Consider the following 23,524-nt stretch of genomic DNA (forward strand, 5'->3'; position numbering starts at 1 on the left):
TAAAGTCTAATAAAAGGAAATCCGTAAGTTTGTTTAAAGTGATTATAAAGTGTTCATACAAGCATGAAGTGAGACAAAACTTTATAATAAACTAATAAACTTAAAACCACCCCAAGTCAAGTGATATGTTTAGGATTGATATATCACTGTTGAGACTTGCATGTAACAATGTCTTCTGTCCGACAGAAAGCTGATCTCACAAGCTTCATATATACAGATATCTGGACAGTTACATGGATCCGATGAAAAGTAGTTCATTACGATTAGGGATCCGATTTGAGATAACAGGATGGGTAGATTCATCCTTGTCACCTGTTCATCTCATTGGTATTGATAGGTATAACTAATCCTCAGACTCAAAGGAATATTAATTGGTATTCTGGATTACGGAATGTGACGCTTTGACTCTAGTGTAACACGATCCTTAACAGAGATGACTATGGGGTGTGAACAGTAGACGTTGGGTATCACAGGAAGTGATTGCGGGATCGTTATATATTGGATTGAGCATTTATCACTCCCGATAAATGGGAGATACATCCAAGGATCGCTTGTGGAAGACTCGACTCTAAATCCTTGCAAAGTGATAGCTTAAGACTTGAAATACAGATTTCACTTAACCTATCTATTTGAGTTGACTCGGCCTGTACAAGTAAAACGAACGTCTCGCTATATGTGACTTGACATCATCCATAGTCATAAGATTCAGTTCAAGGATGTAGTTGATAAAGGATCGAATTATACTGTAACTAATACGGAAAGGTTAACGACAGAATCAACCTGTCTTCTTATAGCTCTGGGGGAATGATTACGGACTTGCTAATCACATACTCTGTACATCATTCTGTTATGCAAAGATTAAATATAATTCTTTGAAAATTATTTAATAACATTGCATACGGCTAGAAGCAATAAGAACCTAATGGGTCACACATGAGACTTGGAACCTAAAAGACAGATAGATGTTAATTAATTGATGGAAGCCCAATTGAGCCCAATAAGGCCCATGTACCAAAGGGGGGGGGGGTCGAAATTCATGTAGTTAAATACATGAATAATTAATTTGATTTTGTTAATCCTAATTAGATTAGGATTATGAATTAAATTAATTAAGAGATAAATAAGTTAGGAGTTTTAATTAGATTATAATACTCCTATTATTATCCAATAAGGTTATTATGATTATCCTTAATATATTAGATATATAATGAGATAATAATTAGGAATTCTATTCCGAATTGAATTCCTATTCAGTAACCTAATTCTATCTAACTAGGGATTAGACACAAGAGATTATAAATACCCCTCCCCTAGTGATTTTCTAAATCCCTAAGAGAGCAAGCCATAGTGATTTTCGAAATCCCTATAGTGCAAGAGAGAGAAAATTTCGACACCCTAGTTCGAGGACGAGATTTTCTACGGCTTCCTTTCGATCAATTGATTTCATCTATTTCTTTTATCCTTGATCTTGTGTTGATTAGTTAGAGGCAATCTACTTTGGTTGCTATTCAACGGTTGATTCTAAATTAATCTTCCCGTATTTTATTTCGTGTTTGGAAACTCGGAGAAGAGTTGTGGGCACTTCATTAACAACGGTAGATTGATCATCAAAAAGGTAATTCTTCTTATCCTTCTTTATATGAAATAACGATTAACGGATCCTAGGGTTAAATGGAAATAGGTTAAAATTTTTATATTTCCGCTGCTATACCTTAGCCTAATTTCCTACAGTGGTATCAGAGCCATCGTTAAATCCGTTATTTAATATATGAAAATTTAGAAGTTTTCAATAAGATTGAATGAATATTTATAGTTAGGATTAATTAACAAATTGTTTTGATTAATTAATTCTAAAGATAAATAAGTTTTAATTAATTGTTAATTAAAATTGATTATGCGTATGTTCCTAATTATTTTGGTTGATAATCATTATAACAAAATCTATTAGTTTTATAGTTAGATTGATAAAATCAGTTTTATTAATTCTAAAGATAAAACAGGAAATCTATAGTAGGTTTTCCTATTTTCTGAAAATCGTTTTAAAACCGTTTTAGAACTGATATGTATATATTTAAAATTGTTACTACATATATATAAAAAATACGACAGCAGCCCGAGTCGCGCCTCGCGGCGCGATTGGCCGCTGTCTCGCGGCAGCAGGCGCATGCGGCGCCTGGCCGCCGCTGCCGCAAGGCAGCGGTGGTTCAACCGCCCTAGGGCTGCTGCCAATCAGCAGCAGCCCACTCTCGGGCCCGACCCGACACTCACTTGAATTTTAAATTGTTTAAAATCGGTTTTTATATATTTTAAATATATATGTTTCAGAAATTGATAGTTTTCTGTTTTGATTATCGAATGAAAATTTGTTTAAAAGTTTGTTTTACCAATTTGTAAATCAAAATGTTAAATGAATTAAAATCAAAATAATTGGGACGTGCATAATTAAAGTTTGATACTTTCTTTAGCCTTGAGACTCTCCTTAGAATGCGGGGAGTGAAGGTGAGTAATCAAGAGGAAGATTTGGATAGGTACTGCTGGACGCTGACTAACAATGGAGTTTATTCTTGCAAATCGGCCTTTAAAGCTTTCTCTCTCTTTAGATCTGATCCTCCCTCGGATGTGTGGAAGTCGATTTGGACCCTTAAAGTTCCTTTCCGTATTAGGAGTTTCCTGTGGCTGGGCGTTAAAGACAGGCTTCTTACTAATTCGGATAGGCACAGAAGGCACTTGGCTGATTCTGGAGCTTGCAGTAGATGCAGAGGCCATGTTGAGACTTTGTGCCATGCTCTTAGAGATTGCTCTAATAGTAAAGAGGTTTGGAGGAAAATTCTCCCACACCATATTTTCTCTTCCTTCATGGCACATTCTGAGGTCGACTGGTTCTCTGATGGTGTTAGAGGAAAGTTGCTTCCATACATGGAGCATGGTGACATTTTCTTTGCTATTATCTGTCACCAAGTTTGGAAATGGAGAAACGAGGAGATTTTTGGAGATAAAACTGTTTTTATGACAAACTTAGCTGATTTCTTCTCGAAAAAACTTTTCTCTATTATCGATAGTTTCAAAGGAGAGTCCCTTTCCAGAGCCTCTCAGTGTTGTGATGTCCATCTCGTGGGATGGAGCAGGCCAAGAGAGGGGGTTGTGAAGCTGAATACCGATGGTTCCTGCCTCAGTAACGGTAAGATTGCGACTGGAGGTGTGCTTAGAGATGCAGGGGGCGCCTGGCTTTCTAGGTTCTCCCAGAATTTAGGGTTGGGTTCTTCCTTTTCTGCGGAGCTCTGGGCTATTCTTACTGGAATCAATCTTGCTAAAAGGCTGGGTGTTAAGAGGCTCTCTGTGGAGTCTGATAATTTGGAAGCAATCAAAATGATTTCTGAGAATCATTTTATGGGTCTTAACAGTCGCAACCTCATCAAAGCTATTAAAAGGCTTTGCTCCTCCTTTGAGTTCGTAGAGTTCAGACACATTTTTAGAGAGCAGAATCGTGTTGCTGATCGCTTGGCGGCAGCGGGCCATGAAGGGACGTTAGGCGTTACTACCCTTCCTGTTTCCCCTAGTTTCATCTCTCATCTTCTCTTAGAAGATAGGATTGGGGTTAGCTTCCCTAGGCTAATTCCTGGGTAGTTTGTTGTTGTTCGTTTTTCTTTTCCTTTTCTACAAAAAAAAAAATCTAAAAATTAATATAAAAGATACGAAACTATTAGAAGTAAAATTGGATGAAAGTTAATTTGATAAGTTAATGTGATTAACATAAATATTACATAAGATAGTTATGTAATCAACCAATTAAATTTATTTAATTGAGTCTATGCATGTTTGGAGTTATGGACATATTTGGACCCTCTTTTAGTCTTTTGGTATTTTTGAAATAGGGCCTGCGAGTCCTGCCTTTCTACTATCTATTGTAATTTCTCCTCTCATCTGATTCCCTTCAATTCAATTGAAGTTTTCTTTAGTAGTATAATATGTAATTTCAAGGCGTCATGGAGAAGACGGAGGACTTAAAGAGAAATATGTAATAGTTAGTATTTCCTTAGGTTTGCCCTTTTATTCCGTCTCTGGCTCGACGGAATAATTTAGATGATATTTCCATAACGCCAATGTATGTGAATGTATGTGTCTGATGTATGCTAAAGCAAATCAAGACTAAGTTAGATTATGAGACCTAAAATAAAATCCCTCATTAAAAAGTTAAGTAAATAAGCAAGTTATTAAAATCGGTTGTCCCTCCCTAATATTATAATTCAGCCGGCAGTACTGAGGGCCTTTGGGTTGTTGAGTAAACTCAAGCTCGGGGTCTTACGGTAACACCTGAATTATCAAAAATCATTTTTCATGAATATAGGGTAATACTTAAATTAGATTATGATAATTGGATGAGTAAACTCATGTTGTCATAAACTAATGGGTAATACGGTTGGGATTAATATGAATAGCATATTAGTTACTAATGTGGTTAGTAACCCAATAACCTAGGAATCACATTAAAGATGTGATTGATTACATGAATCTACCTAATGAATGAGACTAGCTTGTTGAGTAAACTCAAGGCGAAATCTCAGGAGTTAGGATCCTAGCTCACTAAAGGATTTTTGAAATTCTTCGAATTAATATGGAGGGCTATTAATTTGGCAAAATAGTGGGAGCAATCTAAAATAAACTAAAAGGCCTATAATTTTAGATTGATATACTTTAAGCAAATGAATGACATACGTTTACTCTTTCTCACTCTCAGGTTTAATTAAACACACTCTTAAAATCATGACTAAAACCAATCTGCAAAACATTCTTACCGATAACAAATTGAATGGTTCAAACTTCACCGACTGGTTTCGTAACCTCAAAATTGTTTTGAAGTTCGATAAGATAGGGTATGTACTTGATACAACGATACCCCCTATCCCTGCTGATGATGCTCCCATTGAGGAAATTGATGCTTACCAAAAGCACAAGGCTGATGATGATCATGCCGGATGCATCATACTTGCATCGATGACACCGGAATTACAAAGGCAACATGAGGAAATGGATGCATATTCCATCATCATGCACCTTAAAGAGCTATTTGGGAAACAGACTAGGTGCGAACGCTACGAGATATCCAAGTTGCTATATCGTTGCAGGATGCAAGAGGGCACATCTGTCATGACACATTGTGTCAAGATGATTGGCTACATTACCAAACTTTCTAGTATTGGATTTGCGATGGATAACGAATTAAGCATAGACTTGATTCTTCAATCCCTCCCAGAGAGTTATTCACAGTTCATTATGAACTATCAGATGAATGACTTGCAAACCTCTCTTGAAGAGCTTGCAAATATGCTCAAGTCAGTTGAGCCCAATATGAAGAAAGACAAAGCCATACCGGCTCTTGTCATTGAGGGATCAAAGAAGAGGAAAGGGAATTATCCCAATCCTAAATATCCCAAGAAAGGTAAGAAAGCCGTGCCCAACAAAGCTAAGGGAAAGGAAGTGAAGAAGCCCAAAGGAGAGTGCCACTTCTGTGGTAAAGACGGGCATTGGAAGAGGAACTGCAAGGAGTACCTAGCCTCCCTCAAGAAGGGAAATGGCGGTGCTTCAACATCTGGTATGTTTTATATTGAAATAAATACAGTTTCACAGTCTGAATCTTGGGTACTTGATACCGGATGTGGATCTCATATTTGTACAAATATACAGGAGCTAAAACAGACTAAGGAACTAAAGAAAGGAAGCATAAACTTGCGAGTGGGAAATGGAGCAAGAGTTGCCGCCCTCGCAATTGGAGATTATATTTTGAATTTGCCCTCTGGGCTTGTAATAGAATTAAGGAACTGTTTGTACGTTCCGCAAATATCTCGTAACATTATTTCTATTAGCCGTCTCGTTGATGACAGTTTTCATATTTCAATAAAAGACAAGAGTTGCAAATTTTATAAAGATTCGATCTTTTATTTTTCAGGAATATCACAAAATGAGATTTATGTGTTAGATGACAAAATTCCTGTTTTTACAATTGATACCAAAAGACATAAGCTAGATAATTCAACTTACTTGTGGCATTGTCGTTTAGGCCATATAAACAAGAGACGCGTGCTAAAGCTACATTCAGATGGGCTTATAGATCCAATCGATCCCGAATCATTGGAAACATACGAATCATGTTTAAAAGGTAAAATGACAAAGACACCCTTTAGCAATAAAGGTGAGCGTGTATCAGACACTCTAGGACTCATTCATTCAGATGTATGCGGTCCTATGTCAGTCCAAGCAAGAGGAGGATTCAGATTCTTCATAAGCTTCATAGATGACCATACCCGATATGGTTACATCTACTTGATGAAGCACAAATCAGAAGCTTTTGAGAAATTCAAATGCTTCAAGAATGAAGTAGAAAATCAATTAGGAAAGAAAATAAAGACGCTTCGATCTGATCGAGGTGGCGAATATCTTTCAGATGATTTTCTGAATTATCTAACTGAATGTGGGATATGCTCACAATGGACACCTCCCTATACACCACAACACAATGGTGTATCCGAGAGGAGAAATCGTACCCTACTAGATATGGTACGATCCATGATGAGCATGGCCTTACTTCCAAAGACGTTCTTGGGCTATGCCTTAGAAACTGCCCTCTTCACCCTAAATCGAGTACCAACTAAATCCGCTAGTTCCACACCATATGAATTGTTCGTTGGTAGGAAACCCGTGTTTTCATTTATGAGAGTATGGGGTTGTTCAGCATTTGTCAAATGCATTGCGTCCGACAAACTAGATTCGAAATCTGATAAATGTTTCTTCATTGGATACCCTAAGGAAACTATGGGATATTACTTCTATCATCCAGATGATCAGAAAGTAATAGTATCCAAGCACGCAACCTTCTTAGAGAAAGAGTTTCTCGAAGAAACACAAAAGGGAAGCATGATTGAACTTGACGAAGTTCAAGAAGAAGAAATACCGACTGAAACAACAGAGGTGGTTGAGGTACCCGAAGAAGTCCCATTAGATGATACTCCAGTGCCACCTATTCGTAGATCACAAAGAGTTCGTGAACTCCCAGTTAGATATGGTTTTCTAGTGGGAGATGATAATGAGGTTCCCGTGTTAGACGACGAACCCGAAAACTACGAAGAGGCTCTTACTAGTCCAGATTCTAAAGCATGGCTTGAGGCCATGGATTCTAAAATGGATTCCATGTATACTAACCAAGTGTGGACTTTGGTTGATCCACCCGAAGGGATAATACCCATTGGGTGCAGGTGGATCTTCAAAAAGAAGACAGACATGGATGGAAAGGTTAGCACCTACAAAGCTAGGACAGTAGTGAAAGGATATCGTGAGAAGCAAGGAATTGATTATGACGAAACTTTCTCTCCTGTGGCTATGTCCAAATCAATCAGAATCATGCTTGCAATTGCCGCTCATTTCGATTATGAGATTTGGCAAATGGATGTGAAAACAGCTTTCCTAAACGGAAACCTCCTTGAGGATGTATATATGATGCAGCCTGAAGGTTTCATATCGAAGGATGCAAATAAAGTTTGCAAACTTCAGAGATCCATTTATGGACTCAAGCAAGCATCAAGAAGCTGGAATAAGCGTTTTGACGAAACCATAAAACAATTTGGTTTCGAACAAAATTGCGAAGAAGCTTGCATTTACAAGAAAGCAAGTGGGAGCTCTATAACATTTCTCATACTATATGTGGACGATATATTATTAATGGGAAATGACATTGCTCTACTCCAGTCGGTAAAAGTATGGTTATCTGGTAACTTCTCAATGAAAGACCTTGGTGAAGCAGCTTATATACTTGGTATAAAGATCTACAGATATAGATCGAGAAGACTGCTTGGTCTTTCACAGGCTACATACATTGAAAAGGTGCTAAATCGGTTTAGCATGCTTGAATCGAAACGAGGTAACTTACCCATGCTACATGGAGTAAAGTTAAACAATCATCAATGTCCTAAAACCGATGATGATAAAAGACGCATGGCTGTAGTCTCGTACGCCAGCGCAATCGGTTCGATTATGTATGCTATGCTATGCACTAGACCTGACGTAGCGTTCGCGTTATCCGTAACGAGTCGTTACCAAGGGAATCTGGGAGACGAGCATTGGATTGCCGTCAAGAACATTCTTAAGTACTTGAGAAGAACTAAAGATATGTTCCTAGTGTACGGAGAAGGTGATCTGAAAATAGAAGGATTTTCAGACGCAAGTCATCTCACAGATGAGAATGATTTTAAATCCCAATCAGGATACCTGTTTATCTTGAATGGGGGCGCGGTCAGTTGGAAGAGTTCCAAGCAGGGAAGCGTAGCTTTCTCTACGACCGAGTCAGAGTATATCGCAGCTGCGGAAGTAGCAAAGGAAGCGGTTTGGATTAGAAAGTTCATTACAGAACTTGGTGTGGTGCCTGACATTGTAAATCCCATTACACTGTATTATGATAACAATGGAGCCATTGCGCAAGCAAAGGAACCACGGTCTCATAATGCGTCCAAGCATTACCTTAAGCGATACCACATCATTAGAGAGATTGTGGCTAGAGGAGATGTGAGAATAGATAGAGTACCTACAGAGGACAATGTTGCAGATCCGTTGACAAAGACTTTAACCCAGAAAGTACATGATCGTCATTTAACTTCTACTGGGATAAGTTTTAGAAACAATTGGCTTTAGTCCAAGTGGGAGTATGTTGGGGTTTAGTGTCCTATAGACAATTGTTCTAGGATACAAACTTAATGTAAATGAATTGTTCTTTATATCATTTGTTTTAGTGAGATATATGTTTTATAACTATATAAAGGCAATCCCTTTTAAGCACTAAATAAAGTCTAATAAAAGGAAATCCGTAAGTTTGTTTAAAGTGATTATAAAGTGTTCATACAAGCATGAAGTGAGACAAAACTTTATAATAAACTAATAAACTTAAAACCACCCCAAGTCAAGTGATATGTTTAGGATTGATATATCACTGTTGAGACTTGCATGTAACAATGTCTTCTGTCCGACAGAAAGCTGATCTCACAAGCTTCATATATACAGATATCTGGACAGTTACATGGATCCGATGAAAAGTAGTTCATTAGGATTGGGGATCTGATTTGAGATAACAGGATGGGTAGATTCATCCTTGTCACCTGTTCATCTCATTGGTATTGATAGGTATAACTAATCCTCAGACTCAAAGGAATATTAATTGGTATTCTGGATTACGGAATGTGACGCTTTGACTCTGGTGTAACACGATCCTTAACAGAGATGACTATGGGGTGTGAACAGTAGACGTTGGGTATCACAGGAAGTGATTGCGGGATCGTTATATATTGGATTGAGCATTTATCACTCCCGATAAATGGGAGATACATCCAAGGATCGCTTGTGGAAGACTCGACTCTAAATCCTTGCAAGGTGATAGCTTAAGACTTGAAAATACAGATTTCACTTAACCTATCTATTTGAGTTGACTCGGCCTGTACAAGTAAAATGAACGTCTCGCTATATGTGACTTGACATCATCCATAGTCATAAGATTCAGTTCAAGGATGTAGTTGATAAAGGATCGAATTATACTGTAACTAATACGGAAAGGTTAACGACAGAATCAACCTGTCTTCTTATAGCTCTGGGGGAATGATTACAGACTTGCTAATCACATACTCTGTACATCATTCCGTTATGCAAAGATTAAATATAATTCTTTGAAAATTATTTAATAACGTTGCATACGGCTAGAAGCAATAAGAACCTAATGGGTCACACATAAGACTTGGAACCTAAAAGAGAGATAGATGTTAATTAATTGATGGAAGCCCAATTGAGCCCAATAAGGCCCATGGACCAAAGGGTGGGGGGGGGGTCGAAATGCATGTAGTTAAATACATGAATAATTAATTTGATTTTGTTAATCCTAATTAGATTAGGATTATGAATTAAATTAATTAAGAGATAAATAAGTTAGGAGTTTTAATTAGATTATAATACTCCTATTATTATCCAATAAGGTTATTATTATTATCCTTAATATATTAGATATATAATGAGATAATAATTAGGAATTCTATTCCGAATTGAATTCCTATTCAGTAACCTAATTCTATCTAACTAGGGATTAGATACAAGAGATTATAAATACCCCTCCCCTAGTGATTTACGAAATCCCCAAGAGAGCAAGCCCTAGTGATTTTCGAAATCCCTATAGTGCAAGAGAGAGAAAATTTCGACACCCCAGTTCGAGGACGAGATTTTCTACGGCTTCCTTCCGATCAATTGATTTCATATATTTCTTTTATCCTTGATCTTGTGTTGATTATTTAGAAGCAATCTACTTTGGTTGCTATTCAACGGTTGATTCTAAATTAATCTTCCCGTGTTTTATTTCGTGTTTGGGAACTCGGAGAAGAGTTGTGGGCACTTCATTAACAACGGTAGATTGATCATCAAAAAGGTAATTCTTCTTATCCTTCTTTATATGAAATAACGATTAACGGATCCTAGGGTTAAATGGAAATAGGTTAAAATTTTTATATTTCCGCTGCTATACCTTAGCCTAATTTCCTACAGATACTCGGTGCATTAGTCATCCCAAACGGCATCACTAGCCACTCATACAATCCATCACGCGTCTTAAATGTTGTCTTCCACTCATCTCCCGCCTTAATTCGGATTTGGTGGTATCCACTTCTTAAATCAATCTTCGAAAAGACCTTAGACCCATTCAACTGGTCAAGCATATCATCAAGTCGGGGAATCGGGAACTTGTACCGGATGGTGATTTTGTTGATTGCTCGACTATCCACACACATCCTCCATGACCCGTCTTTCTTTGGTGTTAACAATGCCGGAACCGCACATGGACTCATACTCTTCCTTACATAGCCCATTTTGATTAGTTCCTCCACCTTTTCCTTCATAACCTCGCTCTCCTTGGGACTCATTCGGTAGTGAGGGAGGCTAGGCAAGCTAGCTCTCGGCACAAGGTCAATGTGGTGTTGAATGTCCCGTAGAGGTGGTAAACCATAGGGTAGCTCTTCCGGAAACACATCATGGAATTCATTAAGCAATCTTCCCACATCTTTCGAAACCTCTCCTTCTTCACTTCCTACCCTATCTGACGGTGTGCTAGATTTACCATCACTATATAGACCGCTTGACTTTCCTCACACTCATTAATGAACGCCTTATGAGTCGGGCAAACGATCAAGGTAGATTTTCCTTTGATCTTAGTCTCTCCCACAAGAGGGGTGAGCACATACCGAACCCCATCCTTCAAAAAACGATAGGTGTTCTTTCTCCCGACATGAGTAGCATCTTTATCAAATTGCCACAGACATCCCAATAATAGGTGGCAATCATCCATTTCCACAATGTCACAATAGACCTCATCCCGGTACTCTCCAATCTCAAGAGGTACCCGACACCTTTGGGTGACCTTCATCTCCCCCACGTTCTTGATCCACCCCACACTATACGGACTAGGGTGTGCCTCAATAGTCAATCCGAATCTCTTGGTCGCGGTGTCGCTAATGATGTTCTTTTGACTGCCGATATCGATGATCAAATTACATTTCACCCCTTGCACTAGACATCGAGTCTGAAACAATTGGTGTCGTTGGTCCGCTTCTACTCTACTCGAGACCAAGAGTCTCCTCACGACATGTATGGCCCAGCCACCATCATACTCTCCATCCTCCTCATCATCTATCGTATCACAACACACATCTCCTTCATCATCATACTCATCTTCGTCCTCATACCGCTCGACCATATTGGCGCTTCTTCTCTTAGGGCATTTATTAGAACGATTACCCGGCTCGTTACATCGAAAACATTTGAATGGAGCCGGTCTTGTATAGGGGTTATTTCCCCTAGGGGGTTGTGCCGCCTTAAAAGGTCTTACATCCCCACTAGGTGCCTTACCCACATTAGGCGTCTTGGAATCACTTGAGCTAGCAATTCCCTTGCCCTTGTTAACTCCTTTGGGAGCTCCTCTCCCTCCATACACATTTTCAACCCCGGCACTTCTATATCCTTCGCGTCCTCTCAAACTCAATTGAGACTCGGCCTTCAAAGCAAGGTTCCGAGCGTCTTGGACCCGAACCACCATTTGTGTTCCAATCCGGTCTTGGATGTTGTATCTTAATCCTTCAAGATACCTTGAAGTCTTTTGGCTTTTGGTTTCCGACAAGTTAGCCCTTGCCGAAAGCCGCAAGAATTCCGAGGTGTACTTGTGCACACTCCTCGATCCTTGAGAGCAGTTCCGATATTAACTATAAATATACTGCTCATAGTCGGGTGGTAGAAACCGCTCCCTCAACATCGACTTCATTCTAAGCCAAGATCTAATCGGCTCCCTTCCTCCTCTCCTTTTCCCTTCTTTCACGTTATCCCACCAAACTGAAGCTCCTCCCTTCAATCGATAAGCCACTAAACGGACCTTCCGATCTTCCAGTATACCCGCATAACCGAAGAATCTCTCTACCTCAAGTAACCAATCGAGAAACCCCCTATGTCGAGTTCTCCCCCGAATGACGGTAGGTCCACCTTTAACTTGAAGGCATCATCCCTCTCAAAATTTCCTCCATACCCCATTCTCCCATTCGGCTCGCCTCTATATCCGCCTCTTTCATTCCCTCTACCCCCATACGGGTCATTCAAACCGAAATTCTCCCTTTCATAACCACCTATAACATCATTATGCACAATATCCAAATTCCCGGCACGCACATGCGCGGGACCAACAACATCATTCACATTCATATCATGCCTATGTCTATCATTCAAAGCATTATCATCAATTCTAATCCCAATATTCCTAGCAATCCTAGGCATCTCAAAATCATCAAACAAATCGACGTCACTATCACTATCGGCATTTCTCATGATAACGGGATTAGTGCGTCTTACCTCATGAACCCGAGCGTCCATTGGTTGGGGTGCATAGTTTCTTCTTGGTGGTGGTGTTGGTTGTCGGTCATGTTGGGGTGAGCTTTCTCTACTTGTCGCCATAGAGGTTCTCCGGCTAGGAGATCTTGGTTATTCCAGCCTCCAAGTTTAAGCCCTTCAATGGTGAGAAGAATCTCTCGAGTACTCGTTTCGTGCTTCTCTTCTAACACCCGTAGGGAGTCCGATAGTTGCTTCACGGTGCCTTCGAGCACGTCAACTCGTTGTTCATGGGATCTGATGGCTTCGTTGTTGATACGTGGTTGAACCATTTCCGAGAAGAAGTCTCCGGGAAGGAAAACGACTCGGCTCTGATACAAACTGATGTAGATTGAAGTCGGGTTGAGAGTTTTAATCGTAAACCCATAAAGATTACTAACTTCTCAAGCTAAAACTTGAAGGTTAAATGAACCCAACAAGAAAGAATCTTGGCTCCAATGGAGGCTATGTTTGTTTAATTCATCAAAAGTTAGAGATCATTACAAAATAAGGAGCTTATATACTCCATCTAATTTTGAGGGAAAAGACTAAAAGCCCTCAAATAGGATTTTTAACACAACATCATGGATAGGGGCAAAATAGGGAGGGGAAATAGTAATGGTAGTTCAGTAAATAAAGGGGTGGTGGCAAAACAGTAAATTAAGGTGAAGCGGAAATGGTCCCTAGCAACAAGAACTTGGTGAAGAAGCATTCTCCCGCTGGGCACGCTCCGCGTAGTCCTCATCACGCCCTGCGTGGTTGAGCTCCTGGACTTGGTAGCTCTCGTTGGTGGGTTTCACGCATGGCGTCCCTGGGAGTACTCCCCGCGTAGTTGACCTCCTAGACAGAACTCTCTTCGGGAGCTGGATCCACGCTCCGCGCATAGGGAGGCACGCCCCGCGTTCTGAACTTTCCTTCGGAATCAGGGCTCTTCATGCTCCGTGCCTTGTTAGGCACGCTCCGCGTATTCTGCTGGCTGTTGTTTCCTTCGTCTTCCTCGGATGGCTCTCCACGGTTCTGGTCCCTTAGTTCCGGACTCGTATTAGAGGAAGGGATGCCCTCATCAAAAATAATAAATTATAGGCCAAATAAAAATATTCTTAATAGACCAAAGACAAAAAAAAAAAAAAAATACTTTGAACCAAATCCAACATTATGCAATTGCAACATACAAATATGTTAAAGTTCAACATAAAAACTTATATAAAATTCAAATGTAGGGACGAACCGCAAACCCATGAACAGATCTATTTAGAATTTAAATGTGAACTCGTTGATTATCTTCTTTTCAAATAAATCGTTTTTATAAAGGAAGTAACAATAAATATGAGTTCTTATTTGAATAGGAATATCTATTAGTTAAATAGGAATCCCAACTGAATAGTATTTTATTATTTATATTATTCCCAGTTAGATACAAATATAATCTATATATATTATTGTATATGGTTCATATGAGACTCTTACAATCTTAACAAATAATGTATTTTCAATGGCTTTTAATACTCCCTAAAGACTTAAAATGGTAGAAAGAGGAGGTGTAAGGAGTTCATGGCACCTCGTCTATTAGAATTCACTCTTGAAAGAGCGGTTCAAGCATCCTTCCAACTGGAAATGGAATTTTAGGAACAAATGCATATACCTATTTCGATAGGAAACTCAATTAATATCTACCGACAAACAATAACAATATAAAAAATAATAAACAACCATAACTGCACCAAATATACTTTAAATATAATTGAAAATGACTGAAATATATATAGATTCCATGATTACGAGCCAAAATCGCTGATTAGAAGTACATATAAAAGAGAACAAAACCAAATAATATTTTGTCAGGAGTTCATGACACCCCATCTATCAGAATTCACTTTGGGAATGGTGGTTCAAGCACCCTTTCAACTGGAAAGAGATTCACGCATGCTACAAATTCACTTTAGATTTAGAATCTTAGCCGCACCACTGCTAAACAGTAAGTGTTTATTTGATTTTTTATAGCTTATCTTTGGTTTATTTTTCAAACGGTCAACATAAAAACGTTTGGTTAAGATTAAGAAATAAATGAGGATAACCATTTTGATAAAAAAAAAAAAAACTCAATTAATATCTACCAACAAACAATAAATAACAATAACGCAACCAAATATACTCTAAATATATATATAGATTCATTGATTATCAGGAACTAATATCTCACCCATTCTCTCGTATAAGCACGTATATAAGAAGACCTCTTAAATATTTGCGTTTGATGATCATTGACATAATATTTCTCCTATCTGCTTAGTCGTCGAAATTTATATAATATTCCATATTTGAAAACCACTTATTTCTTTGTTTCTACAATCTTAGAGAACATCAATTCTTCTCCATGTGAATAGCAGTCATCTCACGCATGATTTAATAGGTCTCCTTACACACGTGCAAATTTTTGTCTAGATTTGATCAAATTTAATTGATTATTATACACTAGGTAACCAAATTTAGGATATCAATATCATAAATTAATAAATTAGAGGCCAAATAAAAATATTCTTAATAGATCAAAACCAAATAATACTTTACAAGAAGTTCATGACATCTTATCCATCGGAATTCACTCCGAGAATGGTGGTTCAAACAGTCTTTCAACTCGAAAGAGAATTCAAGAACGCTACAAATTTCACTCTAGATTTAGAATCCTAGCCACGCCACTCCTAAAAAGTACGTGTTTATTTTTTTTATAACTTTTTTGTTTTTTTTTTCCAAACAACGTTTGGTTAGGATTACAAAACTAACGATAAATAACTATTTTGATTAAAAAAAAGAACTCAACTAATATCTACGAACAAACAATAAATAACAATAACCGAACCAAATATACGACTAAATATATATAGTTTTTCATTGATGATGAGTCAAAAACACTCACTAGAAGTACATGATGATATATGAAAGGTAACAAAAACCCAAAAACAAATCAAGATTGAGTAACATATTATAGCATAAATAAACTATAAATGTTACCAATCTGTTTGAGGGTATATATGGAAGATGAAATGAGGTTTTTGATTTACACTATATATATAATTATTATTTATTATTATTCCAATTCTTTTTTTCTCTAAGAAATTATTTCAATTCTTCATGTCTTAGAATTTCCATTTCCATTGACATTTCCATTCCCATTGACCACAACTTCTGATAAATCCACTTCCCCTTTTGCCCTTCTAGCCTCAATTTGCATTTTTGTAGATTTGTAGAACACACCAATTAGCACCAATTGGGCCAATGCTAATACACAGCCCAGCCCATTTGGAATCTGATTAAGAAAAAATTAACCCATTTGTTAGTATTTAATAATTATAATTTAAAAATAAAATATGGGATAATAGTCTTTTATAAATAAATTATAAATAATTAACCCAATTCAAAATATTTTTTTAGGATAATAGTCAAATTTGCCCCTAAAATTGTTGGAGAATTTAGTTTCTCTTATCGTGTAATAAAATAATTTAATTTTATCACACGGTTAAAACTTTAGCTTCTAAATACCAACAAAAATTATTGGTGAAATTCTTTCAAAAAGTGTAAAATTGAGATAAATGTTTCTATTTTGGGGAGAATTTAACTTTAGGGGCAAAACTCACACCTATTTTTTTAGAAGGTGGATATAATGCACCTAGATATAGTGAAGGCTCGTGTTTATAAATAATGCATTCGTTTCATAAGTAACAACTGGACTATAAAGATATGATACCATATAAAATGACGCATTATTTTCACAATAAACCTATGTGAGACATTTAACATTTTTTAAAAAGTACTTTTGAAAATAATCAATCAAAATCTTGAGTAATAAATAGATAATAGTCAAAATTTCTCCAAAAATTATTCGGGAAAAAATCAATTTTATCCTTATCGTACAAAATAATTCAATTTTATCTTCATAGTAGAAAGTTTAACTCAATTTTACCATTTTTGAAGTAAATGTTAGCGAAAACTAACAACAGAATTCCTTGAAAAAACGTAAAATTGAGTTAATATTTTTATTACGAGAGTAAAATTGAGTTGTTTTGTACGACGAGAAGGATAAAATCGACTTTTATCCCAATACGAAAAGGACAAAAAATTCATATATTCTTCCAAAAATTGAAATTTCCTAATTGGTGTGAACATAATTGATAAATAAGACACCAAAGTTGATATTCAAAGAAAAATTATAAGGACAAAAATGGAAAATGAACAAGGTTGGAGGTTGGTTGATTAGGCTCAAAACCGAATTAAATCAAACTTTTGTGGAATTTGGGAAATTTGAAATAAGTATAGAGGAAAGAAAAACCAAATTGTACTTAATATTAAATGTGATTTTTAGTACTAGATATATAAATTAAGTAATAATAATTCAATTTTCACCTAATAAACACATGAATGAATTGGAAAGATCAGTCATGAAAATTGCGTCTTTGAATTTGGTAGATAATAAAATTTAAGATATTGCAGATTTTATTAGTATACGTATAAGCATGAAATTCATGATTTAATTGGGTCTTAATTGCATTTTTTATATAAATTTTATATATAATTATCATATTTATATCATATATAATTATATTTTTATTTATTTATATAATATATAAATTATAATCATGTGAAATATATAAATTATATAACACGATAATTTATGTAAAATATATAAATTCATCGTATAACCGAAATATAACACGACTTTGTCACTCTAATTTTTTATTGATCAAATATGGTAATATTTGGGAGAATGTAAAGAAGTAACAAAAAAGAAAAGAAAAGGGATTAAAGAAAATCCGAAAAAGCGAAAAAGGTTGAAAAACCAAATCGAAACCGAACTAAAAATTTGATTAACCGAAACCGACGAAATATTATATGATTTTCATTTTAAAAATAATGGTTAATGGTTACGGTTGTGGATTTTTTTATGAAAAAAATGATACGAGTGAAATTTAATATATGATTTGAATCCGCTATTATAGAAATTTCATTCAAACGGTTCTCATCGAGTTTCAAAAGTTAAATGTGATCGGTTTGACCTATCCGATCCGAGTTTGATAACTATGGGAACAATTTTTTGTTTCTACTTTTGGAAGGAAAATAAGTTAATATCTATGGGTTATTGAATGGTAAATAATAATAGTTGAACTAAATAGGTGCTAAATTTTTTTTATTTAAAATACATTAATGGTATTATGTTAATTTATTTTATTTAAGTTTTTCTTCAAATTTGAAATAAATAAAATATATGAAAAGAGAGAAATACATACAGCAATAAAGGGATCGAATCGAATGATTGCATATGAACTCCATGCCGCTCCGTTGCAGAAGGAAGCGAACGAAATAGAGAATGGCATGAATTCCACGCTCTTCGTCGTTATCACCAATTTCTGCATCAAAATAAAATATAATTAATCAAATAAATAAATAGTAGTTTTTTTTTAAATCCATAAAAGTCTAAAAACACATACATATATATAATTCAAACATTGATTTATAATAATATTGTTTTTAGAAAATATTAATATAATTGATAATTTAAACTTTTTTAGAAACTTTAACCCAAAATAAAACTCCTATACCAATTAATATCTCAAAGATTTTACTATTTTCATAAAAAAATTATTATTATTATTATCATTTCGAATTATATTTTTTCTCCTATTTTGGTTAAAGTTTATATTTGTATAGTTTTCATAAATGAACAATAAATATATGTCAGGATTAATATGTCATCCATTAATTTCAATTACTGAACTAGTATGTATATGGAAAAAAAAAAGTATCATGACTATTAATTTTACGTTCATTGAATCCTTAATTTTTTATTTAAATATTTTAAATTTTGATATTTTATTTTATTTTTTACATTAAGCTATTTTAATTTTTTATGACATTAAACTATTAATTTTTTAATTACCATGTATAAAAAATGAAAGATTAAAGACATCAAAATGTTTTTTACTTATATAAATCAAATGTCTGCCCAACTTCGACGGATTAATCTGATCTAATGACGATAATAAATGAAAACCAAAATTTTGTTAGATTTTCTTATTTTGTACGTAAAAAAAAAGTAACGAATTTACATAACGTCTATAAAAAAAAATCCCTAAATTTTAACGAGAGTGGAATTAAACTTCTTTACACACTCTGTAAATTTCATTATCGAGATCTATTATTTGTCTCGAACTCCAATACCAACCAATTTCGATAAGATTAATCACAGTAATTAGTTAAGACAATTTAATGAGTACAAATTTTGACCAAGTGAGTAATTGAACTTCGAAATTTACCGAATGTCTCTAAAAAACATTAAATTTTAACCGAGAGAGGAAAAGTGAACTCCGAAGCGGACAATTATAGATAACAATTCCTTATTTATGTTTCTCAAGCTTCGTAGTTCATTTCACCTCTTCTTTAACCGACAATTCATAAATTTACAGTGAAATTTACAGAACATATTCACTAAATTTTAACCAAGAGAAGAATTGAATTCTGAACCAGACAACCATAGACAACAATGCATATCTATACGTCTCAACTCAAGACTTGAATCCTCCACCCGGTTAAAACGTACTCTTCTTTAATAGACTATCCATAAATTTACAGTGAAATTTACAGAACGCCATCACTGAGAGAAGAATAATTGAACTCTGAACCTGACAAATATAGATATCAATTCCATATCTATGCTTCTCAGTTCAAGACTTTAATTCTCCATTCGGTAATCTTCTTTAATCGACTATCCATAAATTTACAGTGAAATTTACAGAACGCCATCACCGAGAGAATCAGAATTGAATTCCGAACCTGACAAACATAGATATCAGCTCAATATCTATGATTCTCAGCTCCAGACTTCAATTCTCGAACTCCATAAATCGAGATCTGTGATTCGCCTCGAACTCCGACACTAATTAAGACCCGTACTTACCATGACAGCTAACGGAGCAGCATACATGATGAGATTGAAACCACTGCCGAGAAGCCCCACAATCATCGACCGTCTTTGGGTAGTATGGGCGAGAGTTAAGACAAGAAGTGCCATAACGGCTATGAACACAACCCCAATAACAAGAGTCATAACTACTTTAAACCTCTTTTTCTTGTCCGAATAAAGAATGAACAGAATCACATATATGAACTCAATCGCGGTTCCGGTTCCGTTTATGGTTATGACCAGCAGACTGTTCGGGCGCACCATTGGCAGTCCGTACACCACCCAGACCATGCAGTTCACCAGCGTGGCTAGGTATGGTGTCGGCGAGTACTGCTGCACCGATTTCTTCTTCCAAATGTCAATAAACGTCGGCCTGTAAAAAAAATTTATTAGAGATTCGGAGAGAATCCGGGTTTTAAATTTGGCTCGAGACCCTAGATGTTCGTCTGACATAATAGTCATATTGATTGCTTTCGGTTACCGCGTGCAATGAATTTCGTGATTCTGACACCTTTTGACTTAGAAAGTTAAGTTATAGGTAGGTTCGTGAATAGTGTTTTTATTAGAGTTAAAGGTCAATTTTACCCCTGAAATTATTAGAGAAGTTTACTTTTCCTCTTTTAGTAAAAATAGCATTAGAGGTCCGGGAAGAGTTGGGATTTCAAATCTGGGTCGGGACCTGTTTGAAACTATTATTACATTTATAGATTCGGGTAACCGCGTGTAATAAATCTCGTGATTCTGACACTTTTTAACTCAAAAAGTTAAGTTGTAGATAGACTCGTGAATACCATTTTTATTAGGGGTAAAAGTCAATTTTACCCCTAAAAATGATTAGAGAAGTTTAATTTTAGTTTCATTGCAGCATCCCCTAGATGTCAGTTTGAAACTATTGTCACATTGATAGCTTCGGTATCAGTAACCGTGTGTAGTGAATCTCGTGATTCTGACACCTTTTGACTAAAAAAGTTAAGTCGTAGATAGGTTCATTAATAGTATATTTATTAGGATTAAATGCCAATTTTTACCCATACTCCTATTATTAGAGAAGTTTAATTTTACTCTCTTAGTAAAAATATTTCAGATATTTTAGCTCAATTTTACTCTAATTTTTGTATGTATTTTACTTAAAAAATGTTAAAATTGAGACTAAAATTTCCACTATGGAGTAAATTTGGATTTTTTGGTAATAAGAATAAAATTGAGCTAAAGTTTTTACAATGTAATTTTCTACGATTAGGGTAAAATTGAACTTGATAGATTACGATAACAGCGTGCAATGAATCTCATCCTTGTGATATTTTTTTACTCAAAAACTAAGTTGTAGATAGGTTCATAAATAGTATTTTTATTGGAGTTAAATATCAATTTTACCCTTAAAATTATTAAAGACGTGTAAAAATATTAAAGATATTTTAGCTCAATTTTACCTCCTTTCGAGGAATTTCATCACTAATTTTTTACGGTATCAAAAAGAGTAAAATTAAATTAAAGTTTCAACCTTAAGGTGAATTTGGATTATTTTTTTATAATAAGAATAAAATTGAATTGAAACTATTTTTAACAAAGAGGGTAAAAAAATAAACTTGATACATTATGGTAAATGAATCTCATCCTTTTACCCGAAAAATTAAAGTTGCAGGAATAGTATTTTTTATTAGTGTTAAATATCAAATTTACCCCTAAAATTATTAAATAAGTTTAATTTTACTCACATATTTTATCTAAATTTTATATCCTTTCAAGGATTTCATCACTACTTTTTGTTACTTAGAAAAAAAGTAAAATTGAGCTAAAGTTTTTACCATACGGTAAATTTAAATTATTTTAAAAAAATTGAGCTAAAAACTATTTTTACAATGAGGGTAAATTTCCAAGAATTTTAGGGGCAAATTCGACTTTTATTTATAATTCATTATCTTTAACACATACAATACAAACTCAACTTATCTTATCATATGTTAAAATTTTATCAGTAAAAAAATCAAGATTTGAACTTCGACCAATTGGTTTACGAGATTCTCCATATATGTAAAATCAATAAATTTTATTCACGTCAATCGTTTAGCCTCTTTCGTTAAAATTAGAGTAATCAAAACTACTTAACAGTTAAAAATATAAAAAAAATCCATTAATCATGGTTTCGAAAACCCGATTTTTGGATGGTTTTTAACGAAAGATTAAACTGTTGAACCGAACAAAACTTTTTTAATAATTTATGGAATAATGAAAGAGAGAGAGAGCTTACAAGGGGGACAAGAACAAGAAGAGTGAGATAATGTTTCCTGCAAATAATAATAAATTAAATTATAAAAAATAAATAAAAATGAAAGAATTTCATAATTTTGAAGAAAATGAAGAAAACATACCTAAAATGCCCACAACATTTCTGGCAGTGTCCACAGAAACCATGGCTAAGCAGGAAGAAGAAGATGAGAGCAAAAATGGCAGAAGAAAATTTGGGTATTTGAAGGTTTTTGATGAAGAAGGAAATGTGATCTTCTATCTATATATATACACATAAAAGGGGACTTAATTACAATTTTATTAAAAGATGAGGGGTCCATTTGTAATTTTATCCTATTATTTTTTTTATTATTTTGAAAAAAAAGTTAGGTGTTTTTAGAGCAGATCATGAGGGCACAACTGGAATAAGAATATTCATTGGTTTAATATTAATTTAATTCTTTTACTTTTTTATATTATTTTATTAAGTATTGGTTTTGTATTTATGTTTATAGCTCATTTTTTATATATTTTACTGTACAGTAAATATAATGTGTTTATAATTGAAATTTTATATTTTAAAAGTCATTAAAATATCTTAATTTCACTAAATTATCCCTACAAATATTTTGATAAAATCAATAATTTTATTTATTTTATTGTAATCAAGAGAATTTAACTGGATTTTTTTAAGAGAAAAGTATAAAAATAAACCATGTAGTTTGGATGATTTGTAAAGACGGTTCTCGTGATTTAAAAGTTTGTAAATGGGGATTCTGTGTTTTACAGTTAGAGGGTATGTGAGTCATTTTTTTTATAAAATAGTTGTGGCTTAGTTAATTTATAAAGTCAGACATTGTATTTTGAATAATTTGTAAAGTTGGTCTTTTTAGTTGTTTCCTTTTTGAGGTATATAATCACGATAATAATTTTTTACGGTGTAATTGAATTTGTAAACTGCACAAACTACGTAATTCATGTTTGCAAACTTTTAAATCATGTAGACTGTTTTTGTTAATTGGTCATATTATATAGTTTATTCTTTTTATTTTTTTATTTTTTATTATTAAATGTTTTCTTGATTTTTTAAATTGACATTTGGCAATAAAAGTATTTTGTAAAGCCATATGTTTGAAAGACAGAAAAAGCAATAACTTGTGGGAAATAATAATAAAAATTCAAAAATTCAAAAAACATTCTCATAAAATAATAGGGATAATGTGAAAAATACCCTTAACAATGACAACCAGAAATTTTTTTATTTTTAATGTTTAAAATGATACAATTTTACCTCTAAGACAATGATGAACAATTTTACCTTTAATGTTAGCAAATTGGGTCCATTTATTATAAAACACATATATTTTGTCCTTAACTCTATACTAGTTATATATCAGTTGGTTCTAAAAAAAATTCACATTTTCTGCG

The 23,524-nt window shown here is 34.6% G+C and overlaps 1 protein-coding gene across 1 annotated transcript; it reads right to left on the reverse strand.

Annotated features, from left to right (window-relative positions):
* Window positions 1–15,781: 15,781 nt before the first annotated feature.
* On the reverse strand, window positions 15,782–22,363 carry LOC136211002 (bidirectional sugar transporter SWEET4-like). Its single transcript, XM_066002491.1, has 5 exons — window positions 22,240–22,363; window positions 22,119–22,155; window positions 19,865–20,243; window positions 18,198–18,317; window positions 15,782–16,222 (listed from the first exon to the last, which is right to left on the reverse strand). Exons 1-5 carry the CDS (start codon window positions 22,280–22,282, stop codon window positions 16,046–16,048), a joined length of 756 nt encoding a protein of 251 aa, XP_065858563.1. The 5' UTR covers window positions 22,283–22,363; the 3' UTR covers window positions 15,782–16,045.
* Window positions 22,364–23,524: the final 1,161 nt, after the last annotated feature.

This window comes from Euphorbia lathyris, chromosome 1 (assembly GCF_963576675.1).
Source record: "Euphorbia lathyris chromosome 1, ddEupLath1.1, whole genome shotgun sequence".
NCBI classification, from domain to species: domain Eukaryota; kingdom Viridiplantae; phylum Streptophyta; class Magnoliopsida; order Malpighiales; family Euphorbiaceae; genus Euphorbia; species Euphorbia lathyris.

Coding starts and splice junctions, on each gene's coding strand:
- LOC136211002 (XM_066002491.1), bottom strand. CDS start 22,282: ATGGTTTCTGTGGACACTGCCAGAAATGTTGTGGGCATTTTAG. Junction 22,156..22,239: donor AAATGTTGTGGGCATTTTAG/GTATGTTTTCTT, acceptor TATTATTTGCAG/GAAACATTATCTCACTCTTC. Junction 18,318..19,864: donor CTGCTCCGTTAGCTGTCATG/GTAAGTACGGGT, acceptor ATTTTGATGCAG/AAATTGGTGATAACGACGAA.